This window comes from Octopus bimaculoides, chromosome 16 (assembly GCF_001194135.2).
Source record: "Octopus bimaculoides isolate UCB-OBI-ISO-001 chromosome 16, ASM119413v2, whole genome shotgun sequence".
NCBI lineage: Eukaryota > Metazoa > Mollusca > Cephalopoda > Octopoda > Octopodidae > Octopus > Octopus bimaculoides.
The window spans coordinates 20,834,463-20,847,839 of NC_068996.1; the positions used below are offsets into that span (position 1 = coordinate 20,834,463).

General features: G+C 36.7%; 1 protein-coding gene across 1 annotated transcript in view; it reads right to left on the minus strand.

The window, feature by feature from the left end:
* The window catches only part of LOC106872839 (exocyst complex component 8), a 108,283-nt gene that overhangs the window by 13,642 nt on the left and 81,264 nt on the right, over nucleotides 1–13,377 (minus strand). The window contains exons 10-12 of the mRNA XM_014919972.2: nucleotides 11,138–11,282; nucleotides 7,087–7,267; nucleotides 1,208–1,338 (exon numbers count right to left, since the gene is read on the minus strand). Of these exons, the coding sequence (XP_014775458.1) occupies nucleotides 1,208–1,338; nucleotides 7,087–7,267; nucleotides 11,138–11,282 (457 nt within the window). The remainder of the gene's footprint in view (nucleotides 1–1,207; nucleotides 1,339–7,086; nucleotides 7,268–11,137; nucleotides 11,283–13,377) is intronic.

Consider the following 13,377-nt stretch of genomic DNA (forward strand, 5'->3'; position numbering starts at 1 on the left):
AATATTTGCAACAAAAAGTCCCAAAGGACTAAGTGGGGTGTTAAACTGGGTAGTGAATTAAGTCTAGAAATTAGAGGTGAAACAACATGGACATTAAATAGGCAAGTTGAAGAGATCATGGACAGAAATGAGGCAGCTATAATCAGTTGGATTGTGTAGACATGTATGGAAGACAGAGTACAAAAATGAACTGAGAGAGTTTCTGGAGATTAACTTTTTTTGATACTAATCCACCGGAAACTGATCTTGGCCCTATGCTACAAAAGTCCCATTTAAAGTGATTTACATTTAAACTTCTCATTAATCTTGGGGTTGGTAGCCCACTCTCTTAACCACCATATGCCCGTGGGCCCACGGGCATATGTGACCTGAATAATAATAATAATAATAATAATAATAATAATAATAAGTATAAAAGATGGGCTACAATAGTATAAAAGATGGGCCACAGCAAATATTCTGCTTAATACCATAGATTTGCTTGTCAGTTGTTTGACCGTAACCAGTTGAGGATATCCCTTGGTGGCTGACGATATGTGCATCTCTGATCATGAGCAGAAGTAGTGGGGGAGCATCATAGCCATGTGTTGAGAGGAATTCTTTGGGGTTTGAATAATTCACCTTTGGAAACATGGGTGTTTTGCTCAACATCCTTAAACAATCCTTATTCAGGGACCTTTTGAGCAGGATGGGCTACTCGACCCGAAGAAAATTCTAACTGGGCCCCACCTGCGAGGTCATGCGCTGTTTATCTTCATATGAGATCACCATATCGCGCACATATGGTTGTGATGCATGTGTCTGGTGTACCCTTATCAGGTGGGTAGTTGTGATGGGTATACTGGGCTTTTCATATTTTACCCCAGTGTCACTTTGATGGCATGCACTGCTCTCTCACTCAATAATAATAATAATAATAACATGATTATCTAATGTGCTGGTATAGGTTACATGATATGAATGGATAAAGAGTGCTGAATGTAGAAGTTATGTGTAATGGAGTTTCAAGGAAGACATGACAAGAAGTCATGAATGAATAGACAACAGCTGCAGGAAAGTAAGACACAGAATAGAAAATATGAAAAGAGATATTAAAGTCAATAGTTTGAATGATTCAATTATAGGAACACTTTATTTCAGAAATATAGATTATATTAAGAAAAACTGAAATCATTAATTAATTATAAAAAAAAAAAAAAAGCCTCACCTCTTGACAATGTTGTCTTGCTAACATAACACATTCTGCAATTATTGAAAGATTGGATTTTCCACCAAATACTTGGCGCTTGAACATGTCAACAAATATTTTCAGTTCTTGATGTGACCAAACAACAATGGCTACAAGGAGAATAACAACAACAACAGTAATAGTAATAATAATAATAATAATAATAATAATAAGGACTTACAAATATATATAACATACAGAAAATTGCACTACTGGGCACTGCACACATCCTACGCAAAACACTTTCAATACAGTAACCATAAGAGCACCACAGCAAACCACAGCACATACCCAAGGCGCACAGAGCTGTGCTCGGTAGTGAAGTGAAAGCACGTTATAAAAATAAAACTACTGAACAATAATAACAATAATAATAATAATAATAATAATAATAATAATAATAATAATAATGACAATAATAATAATAATAATAATAATAATAATAATAATAATAATAATAATCCTCTCTTCTGGGGGCACAAGGCCTCAAATTTGTGGGAAGAAGACCAGTTGATTACATCGACCCCAGAGTTTCACTGTTACTTAATTTATTGAACCCGAAAGGATGAAAGGCAAAGCTGACCTCAGCAGAATTTGAACTCAGAATGGGTGAAATACCGCTAAGCATTTTGTCCAGCATGCTAATAATTCTACCAGCTTGCAGAATAATAATAAACTAGAAGATTAATGAATTGGGAAACTTAGAAAACTAGGAAACTATTAGCATACCAAAAGTCACAACTCCCAAAGCAGACACTGACAGAATACATCTACCCTACTGAGAAGGAGGTCATGGCCTGACACAGATAAAGAACTACTACAAAACAACAGTTGGACTAAAAAAAACTTAGAAACAAAAATTGGATGACTACTGTATGTAATAAAGCAACACAAAAAATAAATAAATATATATATAGAAAACACTTTTCTCTATAGACAAGGTGACAAAATACAAAAGAGAAACAAACTACACTGAAGCACTGATCTCAGATGACAACATGACAGATACAAAAAAAAAAAAAAAAAAAATCACTCCAAGGCCAATACTCTGCAAGACTCGACAGAGAAGTGAGCCTAAATGAACCCCAACAATGGTTCAAAAGGTCTGGACTAAACACAGAAATGGAAAGACTGATTCTTGCTGCACAAGACCAAAGCCTGACCACAAACAACTATAAAAGCAAAATAATGGAAACACCAAATACAGAACATGCAATCAACACAATGAGACATTGACATCATCTCTGGCTGTCCGGTCCTTGCAAAATCTGAGTATATATATATATATATATATATACATACATACACAGACCAGTACCGCCTGACTGGCCTTCGTGCCGGTTGCACGTAAAAGCACCCACTACACTCTCGGAGTGGTTGGCGTTAGGAAGGGCATCCAGCTGTAGAAACTCTGCCAAATCAGATTGGAGCTTGGTGTAGCCATCTGGTTCACCAGTCCTCAGTCAAATCGTCCAACTCATGCTAGCATGGAAAGCGGACGTTAAACGACGATGATGATGATAACCAAGAAATAGGTATATCCATTGGGCAATATGCCAACACTACAACATAAAAACTGATAAGAAATTATATAAACATGTGCTAAACAAGGTACATAAGAACTAGAATACATATATGTCTGTGCATGCTGGCATCAAAGTTACTTTTCTTATTTTCAAAATTTATTGAAACAAAGACAGCATATTTCAGCAGAAATATGGTGGTAAAATGGTTATCTAATGTGCTGGTACGGTTACATGATATGAATGGATGGATCCATAACACTATACAAAACCTAACCCTTCTAGGAATAATTCACATTCTATGCAAGACACTATCAATTCAATAATACAACCCAAATATAACAATCCACAAACACAAGACACACTGTATACAGTATGTAATAAAATAAACAACCTCCATATGTACTCTGCAGGTCAGATACCCAACAGAAGAACACAACTCGCATTACACACAACACAAATACTATTATAACAAAAGATTCCAACCAAACTCCCATACCAAAACAAACTGATACAATACAACACTGGGAAGAGTTTGTACTCCTTCAACACCAACAAAAAAATATAATACGAGGTGCTGCAGACATCTCAGCAACACCAAAGTGTAGCATGAGATGCAGTAGAAATGTACCTGAAACTATCAAATGTCAAATAATAATCCTTCCTTCTATAGGTACACTGTCTGAAAGTTTGGGAGCTAGTTGATTACATTGACCCCAGCACTCTACTGGTACTTTGTTTCACTGACAATTAATTTATTGACCCTGAATCCCTTCTATTATAGGCATAATTTGGGGGAGGGGGACAGTAAATTACTTTGACCCCAGTGTGTAACTGGTACTCATTTCATCAATCCCAAAAGGACGAACAGCAAAATCAACCTCGGCAGAATTCAATGTAAGGCCAGACAAATGCTAAGCATTTTGCCCAGCATGCTAATGATTCTGCCAACAACAATAATAACAATAATAATTATGATAATAATAATAATAATAATAATAATAATAATAATAATAATGGCAGAATATTTGGTAAATAGCAAACAAGACCTGCTACAAGGAAGGATTTACCAAAAATGGAATTGAGAGTGCTAATGAATTCCGATCATAAATCGCCAGCGAGAAAGAAGAAACTCTACTCTGCATGGAATTACATGGTCAGTTCTACTATGAAACTAAAAGACCAAGAAGCCTCATGGAGCTGGCTCAGCAAGGATGACCTAAAAAAGAAGACTGGAAACCTAATTATTGCTGCCCAGGATCAGGCATTAAATACTAACTCAGTGAAAAGGGATTTATACCACACAAGTGCAATGAACCTCTGCAGAATGTGTGGGAAGCGGGTTATAAGCATGATAAGTCTTGCAGAAAAAGAGTACAAATGCAGACACAACAAGGTAGCCCAAAACCTTCACTGGCTACTATACTGAAAGTATGGATATAAGGTAACGGGTGCTTGGTACCAACATACACTGGAAAAGGTAATGGACAAAAAGGGGAAGGCAAATATCCTCTGGGACTTTGACTTCCAGGCAGACAAGATATTTGAGCACCAAAGACTGTATATAGTAACTTTAGGAAAGACAAACAAAAGTGCCTAATAATCAACATAGCAGTGCCAGGAGATCAACATATTACCATGAAAGAAAGAGAAAAGATTGATAAATATGGAAACTTGAGAATTAAGATCACCAAGATGTGGTAGCTATGAGAGTCAAACATAAAGGTTGTTCCTGTTGTCATCGGAGCATTGGGTTCAATACCACCCAATCTGAAGAAACAATTGGAAATTTTAGAAAAACTCTACAATCTAAGTGTATTGCAAAAGTTGGCATTACTTGGGACTGCATGCATATTGCATAAAGTACCTGTCTTGACAGACAGTACAAACCCCTGGTAGACACAACACCTTCAATCAACATCAAGATATTGGATATTGTGTGATGTTTTAAATAATAATAATAATAATAATAATAATAATAATAATAATAAATGCCTTGATGCAGTACCAAGCAGTGGCTCTCATGGCTTCTGATCTTAACTGACTGGAAGTGTTATCATGTACATTGTTTGTCTTGGTATAAAAGATGGGCTACAGCAAATATTCTGCTTAATACCACAGATTTGCTTGTCAGTTGTTTGACCTTAACCAGTTGAGTTTGTCCCTTGGTGGCTGACGATATGTGCATCTCTGATCACGAGCAGAAGTAGTGGGGGAGCATCATAGCCATGTGTTGAAAGGAATTCTTTGGAGTTTGAATAATTCACCTTTGGAAACATGAGTGTTTTGCTCAACTTCCTTAAACAAACCTTATCAGACAGGTAGTCACGATGGGTACATTGGGCTTTGTATATTTGTACCCTAGTGTCACTTTGATGGCATGCATTGCTTTCTCACTCAATACATAATAACAACAACAATATTGAAAACAATTCTATTAAACTGTGTATTAGCTAATCAACAGAATATCATTGTCATAATGATCATTGTTTTAATGTCTACCTGTTCTTGCATGGGTCAGATGAATTTGCTGAGGTAGATTTTCTATGGTTGGATGCCCTCCCTGTTGCTAACACTCACCTATTTCCATTCATAGTTATATTTCTCTGTGCCAGGCATGTTTTTCATAGATGTTTTTATACAAAAGACATCACTTGTATGTCAGTGACACTTGTTTACAACCATCATGTAATGACAAGACAAGGAGACACCAACAACAATTCATATACACATGTATACATAAGTATACATGAATATGCATGTGATAGACTTCTTTCAATTTCAATCTATCAAATCCACTCACAAAGCTTTGGTCTACCTAGAACTGTAGAAGACTTGTCCAAGGTACCATGCAATGGGACTGAACCCAGAACCAAGTGGTTGGGAAGCAAGCAATGCCTGTGCCTGTATATCCTTATATATGTAAGTATGAAGTGTGTGCTTGTATATATAAAACATGTGGCATATGAAAAAAGGTTCTGAAACAAAACAGAAAAGAAAGAGAGGAAAATAGTCAGGTTAGGACATATAACACAACTGGAATAATGCAAATATAGAAAAATGAATGTTAAAATGAAGATAATGATGATGTCAGATCTTTCATTACTTGCTATATTGTGCAATGTTTGGTTGTGTGCAACATGACAGTCTCACTCTCTCTCTCTCTCCCTTTCTCTTTGTTATAAATGTAACCCCTAATTTAGGCATTCATGGTGTAAAATGGGAGGGAGTAAGTAGAAAAAGGTGTGTTTGTCAATGTTTTGACTGAGAAATCTTTTTACTGAATCATTATACGTTTTCTCTCTTCATGGCAGAAGGGTCACTTTGCAACCACATGGTTTTGGGCAAGTGCCTTTTACTGTAGCCCTGGGCCAGTGAATGAATTCAGTAGATAGAGACTGTGTGGAAGCCGATCTTGTGTGTGTTTGTGTGTGTGTGTACACACACACATATATATCATCATTTAATGTCTGTTTTCCATGCGGGCATGGGTTGGACAGTTTGACAGGAGCTGGTAGCCAGAAGATTGTACCAGGTTGTAAAGTTGCTGGCATTAGGAAAGGCATCAAGCCATACAAACCATTCCAAAATAGACAATTGGAGCCTTGTGCAGCCCTTCAGCTTGCAAGTTTCCAGTCAAACTATCCAACTCATGCCAGCATGGAAAACTGATGTTAAATGATGATGATGATGATGATGGTTATGATGATGGTTATGATTGTGATGATGAAGAATTGCTGTAAGTATGCTGTATTTTGATGTTTTTTGCAAAATGGTTGACCCTTTGGTTATTGTCATCCATTGTATGTAACTAATATAACAAGCTTCACAGTGGATGTTTGTTAGTCAGATATTCTTAATCTGGAGTCTACTGTAGACAATTCCTCTCAGGCGATGTACAACATATTCCCTTCCACATCTAGAATAATAGTTGTGGTTGTGTGGCATGTTGGGCAAGTGTTTTCTGCTATATCATGGGCCGACCAAAGCCATGTGAGTAAATTTGGGAGATGTAAACTGTATGAAAGACCATCATAAATATATATATATATATATATATATATATATATATATATATATATACACACACACATAAACGGGTGAATGGACAAATGAAAGAAAAAGGCATTCAGCCAATTTTCCAGTAGCCAACTGGATATGAATCTGTGACCTTTGAGTTAGTAATCCAGTACCTGATATTTCCCAACAACTCCTTTATTTTCTTGTAAAGTAATGTAGCAAAAACGATAAGAGTACAGAAGACCAAAAATCAAAGGATAATGGTGAAGCTGTTGGTGATGAGGATGACAATGATGAGTAAAATCAAATAGTTACCAGAATAACAGCCGTAATTCTGTGGAAATGCTTTCATAAATTCTTTGCCTGTTTCAGCTAAACTTGAGAAAAATCCTGTACAGAGACGCTTGATGTACAATGTTGTTGAACCTTCAAACTTCAATTGTCTGATGTTATATTTAATAATGGCACTCCGGTTGTTCAGAAACAGTTCACAGGCCTAATAAAATACACAAAATAAGGATCAGAAAGTTCTCATTAGACTAATGATTATAACATATCTAGTTGTTGATTTCATACTAGTTAGCTTCAGTTCAATCCATTTCTACCAGACCTGTGATCAAGGGCCTACTAGCCGTGGCCACCCCACCTTTTCTTTTCAAGCACAGATTACTCACAACGTTATCCAATGTATCCTTCTTTTCTAAGACAATAGAGTATGAGTTATTGAAGGAGTATTGGCAGCTTTTCTAGCACAGTGAACAATTGTGTAGTGTCTCGTTGAAATTTGAAAGAGTAGTGAAAGCCATACAGCAAAAGGTACACTCCCATTCAGCTGAGATCATGCTGTTGTTTCAATTTTTACAATCTTTTTTAAAGGCATTTATTTCTACCCTTTCCAATCTAAAAGTTATGTAGTTCTTTTACACTTTTGTTTGAAGTTAAAACCTTGTAACTACCATGTTTTAAGCACTATCACAGATACATGCCATGTACACTATTGCCTTATTTTCTCCAGATTCTGATTTTAAATACCCACAGAGCCACAATCTATTCTTTTCATCCCCCCTCTCCCAACTACCATAACCAAGAAATATAAGGAATTGAGGCAAGCGAAATCGGAATCGTGATGGCACCGGTGCCCTGGCACATGTAAGGACATTTGAGCGAGATCATTGCCAGTGCCGCTGGACTGGCTCCTGTGCAGGTGGCACGTAAGTAAAAGACACCACTTTGAGCGTGGCCATTGCCAGTACCGCCTGACTGGCCTTCGTGCCGGTGGTACGTAAAAGCACCCACTACACTCTTGGAGTGGTTGGTGTTAGGAAGGGCATCCAGCTGTAGAAACTCTGCCAAATCAGATTGGAGCCTGGTGTAACCACCTGGTTCACCAGTCCTCAGTCAAATCGTCCAACCCATACTAGCATGGAAAGTGGACGTTAAACGATGATGATGATGATGATGATAATAAGGGTTAATTCAATTCAACTACAAACCTCCTCCTCCTCATCATCGTTTAATGTCCAGCTTCCATACAGGCATGGGTTGGACAGGCCAGGTAGGAGTTTGCATCAGACTTCTGTTTTTGTTTTGGCAGGGTTTTTATGGCTGGAAACCCTTCCTAACACCAACCACCCAGCTAAATGGACTGAGTGCTTTTTATGTGGCATCAGCACAGGCGAGGTCAGCTTTGGCAAGATTTTTACAGCTGGATGCTTTACCAAATGCCAACCATATTACAATGTGGACTGGATACGTTTTATGTGGCATCAGCACACCCACTCCAGAATTTGGTTTTGTGTCAAGACATAAGGAATCAGGGATCTTTTCTGTTGATGACATTTTCCTATTTTTTTAGAATTTTGTTCCAATTGTTTTCAAATTTGGTGTATCAATTTAGTTTTGTATGCTAATTATGAAAAGGAAATTGATAAATAAAAAGTTAATAGCTTTTAAAATTTGCAAATTTTGGGTAATTCTTTAGCCAATAGAAAGCCACAGACATATTAGTGCTTCTTCCTATAGTAACAAGGCAAGCAAATCTGTAGCTAGCTGTCTGAACCACCATCACCACCACATGTATATTCCTTTAGCCTATGTAATTTCTTTGATGATGAGTCAAACCCTCATCCTAATCCTGAACCCTAAATCTAACCTTAAACCCTAATGTACAGTTTATTTTTTAATTTTGTAATTTTACACAAAAAAAATTTTGTTTTGAAATTATTTACATGTCTGTTCAACAGTTTTTACATGACTTTATTCATCAAAATTTATTAAAACATCTGACAACGTAAGTTGTCATAATGTTTTGCTTTCTTTTTGTTTGTAAAAACTTCATCATTGTAATGTTTTTTGCTTTCATTTTGTGATAGACTGCTCTCATGCAGAAAATCCCAGCTTCCAAATCTTGTTTTCTGATCAAACTTTAAACTTTTGTAACATTCTTTCTTAATTTTTTTCTGCTACAGATGAATCAGAAAATCAGATTCAGCGTAAAAAATTATATCAATATACCAAATTTGGAAACTGTCACTTAATTTCGAAGTTTCAAAATGTGACAGCAACTGCAAAAATCTGAAATTAGTATTTTTCTTGAATTTAGTCTATTGGGAAAATAATTCCTTGAATAATCTAGTAGAAAGGCAGTGTGGTAAGAAGTTTGCTTCCCAACCATATGGTTCCAGAGTAAGTGTCTTCTACTATAGCCTTGGGCTGCCAAAGCCTTGTAAATGGATTTGGTAGTTGTAAAGTGAAAGAAGCTTGTCGTATATATACATATCCCCTCTCTCCCTCTCTCTCTCTCTCTCTCTCTTTGGGAGAAAGGCACAAGCACATACACAGACATATACACACACGGCAGTAACTTTTGCCTACCAAATTCAATCACAAAGCTTCGGTCGGCTCGGGGCTATAGCAGAAGACACTTGCCCAAGGTGCCATGCGGTGGGACTGAACCCGAAACCATGTAACTGGGAAGCAAGCTTCCTAACCACACAGCCATGCCCGTTCACCACTGCTTGACAACTGGTGTTGGTTTGTTTATGACCCTGTAATTTAATGGTTCAGTAAAAAGGACTAATAGAATAAATATCAGGCCTAAGGAAGAAAAAAAAAGCTACTGAAGTTAATTCATTCAACTAAATCCCTTTAAGGTGGGGCCCCAGCATGGCCCCAATGACTGAAACAAGTAAAAGATAAAAGGTAACGAACATACATGCATACACACACACATACACACAATCTTGACATATTCCTTGTGGAGCACTCAGTATGAATTCCCAGCTAGCTACCCATTAAGAATGATATTTGATCATGTGATTTCACAACATGGGTGCATATATGCATAAAAAAAACAAGTATGAGGTTGAAATAAAAATTAATTAAACAAAGGAGTGGCTGTGTGGTAAGTAGCTTGCTTACCAACCGCATGGTTCCGGGTTCATTCCCACTGCGTGGCACCTTGGGCAAGTGTCTTCTACTATAGCTTCGGGCCGACCAAAGCCTTGTGAGTGGATTTGGTAGACGGAAACTGAAAGAAGCCTGTCGTATATATGTATATATATGTATGTGCGTGTATATGTTTGTGCGTCTGTGTTTGTTTCACCCCCCTCCCCCAACATCGCTTGACAACCGATGCTGGTGTGTTTACGTCCCCGTAAGTTAGCGGTTCGGCAAAAGAGACCGATAGAATAAGCACTAGGCTTCCAAAGAGTAAGTCCTGGGGTCGATTTGCTCGACTAAAGGCGGTGCTCCAGCATGGCCACAGTCAAATAACTGAAACAAGTAAAAGAGTAAAGTAGGTAAATTTGTCTTTTTCCTCTTTCCTTGTGTTCTCTCTCCCTCTCTTCATTTCCCTATTTATATTTAAATAAATCTCTGCTGGTTATAACAATGAGTGTTCAGCTATTTCATGAACAGCTGAATACTTATTGGAGTTAGTGTGTAAAACTCAGTGTTTCCCACCCTTAACATAATCTTTAGGTGGAAAGGTGGAATCAGTGTTACATAGTGTGTGGCAAGGTTGGACCTTTGAATTACAGATATACTCCATCCAATGAGATTCCACATAGATTCCATCTATCCCAATGTCACTCACATGGATTGAACTGAGGTTATAGTAAAAGGCATTTTTTGAAAATGCCATCCTGTGGGATTGAACCAAAGACCTCCCAGTTAAAGAAACAACAACAGTAACAAGCTATAAAGTGTTAAGTGTCTGGCGTTGGGGTAGGAGGAACTGTCAACCTGTTAGTGTGTTGTTTCATCCACCTCAGTCACTCAGCCAATTGTGACTCTATTCAAAAATAAATAAATAAATAAAAATGGTAACTGAATTTTATCTCTCAAAAGAACTGCTGGAACCTACTTGAGCAGACTTCCCAAGACGGATAAGCTGTGTCACTGCTCTTCTTGCAGCTCTTGGACCACCTCGAAGAGACCGTTCTGGTGTCACTTGTAATTCACTCATTAATCCTTCTGTTAATTGTTTAATCCTATGATCAATGCGAGCTCTGCAAGAAACAAAAGGCAGGATGTGTAAAAATTACTTAGCAGAAAAAGAAAACAAAAAATTTTAAAGATAATTTCACATTATAAACATTTTTACTTTATTCTGAAATTCTTTTTTTATTAAACAGAAATACATTTATTTCTCAAACGCGTGATAATGCTATAAATAGCGTGATCAGGATAAATTATCCATATAATGCAGAAAAATATGTTGCCGGCCAGCCAAAGCTATATTTATAAGTTCTATAATTGCAGAACAATTCGTTGCTGGGCAGTTTAGTTTAATGGTAAAACACTTGACGCGTAATCACAAAGATGTGAGTTTGAGTCTCATGGCTGGCCAGTAACGTATTTTTCTGCATTATATGGATAATTCATTCTGATCACGCTATTTATAGCATTATCACGCGTTTGAGAGATAAATTTATTTCTGTTTCATACAATACATCTCAACACTTCTAAAAAAACAAACTTTGTTTGTTTACTTTCATTGTAAAAGTCTTTTTTTATTGTTTTTATATTTGTATATGAATGTAATATAACACACACACATACACACAGAGTTTTCTTTCCCTTGTTAGCACAAATAAAAAGTAAAAGTAAAATCAATTTATAACTTTAAATATAAAAAAAAAAAAACTCAGAAACCATAATCCCTCATCTCCCTAAATGTAAAGCCCCTACCACCACTTAGAATTTTGTAATCTTGCAAACTGCACAGCAACCTTATTTGTAGTGATAGCATGAAAAAGCATCCAGTACATTCTGTAAAGTGGATGATATTAGGAATGGTATCCAGCTGTAGAAACCATGCCAAATTAGACACTGGAGCATGATGCGGTCATTGGGTCCATTGGATCCTGTCAAACTGTCCAGCTCTTGCCAGGATGGAACATGGATGTTAAATGATGAGGATGTCAGATATCATGAAGCAAAAAAAAAAAAAATTCCACAACTATAAACTGAGCTAACACTTGATCAATTATTGCCTTGAATGTGATTATAATTTTCCTGCATAATTAACATTCAATTAATCTAATTTTGAAAGATCATGATATTTTTTTTTTTTTTAATCTTTACTTCTTAACATTTTGATTTAACCCTTTTGTCACCCTGTTCCTGCTGAAATACACAGTTTTTGCTTCAATAAATTTTGAAAATAATAAAGAATTTATTAAAAGTTACTTTACCATTAATTAAGTTGTGTTTGGGACATAAAATAACATTTTGATGAAAGGTTTTAATTTAGTCACTGCTGCCACCACAACCATCATCATCATCATCAGGTGTCTTATTCTAAATAACAATTAAGAGAAGGGGTAATTTGGTACTAGGGTGTTAGAGGGATGGAAAGTAACTTTGTGTATGGATAAGCCTTCAGTCTATAATAAGTAAGATTTCCACAATGTGATATCCATTGATAGCTAAGTGAACTGATGTAATGTAAAATAGTGTATACTGCTGGAGAAATAAAACATTGGAAATGAGAGAGAAATCTCCATTTGAACATCATACCATTCTACCAAAAGTAACATTCCCACAGGATGTGATTCTTATTTGTGCCAACAAGCTAGGATAACAAAGCATACTTGGGTTATAACAACAGCTATTGTAGTTTGGGGAGGCCCTGAATCATAGGATCACCACTGGAAAGTTTAGGTTAGAAAAGAAAACATCTTTTCTCAAATTAAATTCACTGAAGGAAGTGAACCCAGCATCTATAGTAAAATGGCACCTAATTACAAGTAGGTGGACTGTATCCTTTTATCATTGAATCAGTAACTATGAATGACATGACATGGTGATACATTATAAACTATTTCTCCACCCACGATGTAGTCAACAAGGCTTTCTCCATTTTCCTCGTTCTTTTCCTGTCTTGTAAGTTATTTGACAACCTCACTCATGTTGATGGCATGGAAAAAAAAGCACCCAGCACACACTGTAAAGTGGTTGGTATTAGGAAAAGAATCCAACTGTAGAAACTATGCCAAAGCTGTCATTAGAGTCTGATGTGGATTCTGTTATACTGGTCGACCTATGCCAGCATGGCAAATGGACATTAAATGATGATGACTGCTCACCTGGTTGTTAGTG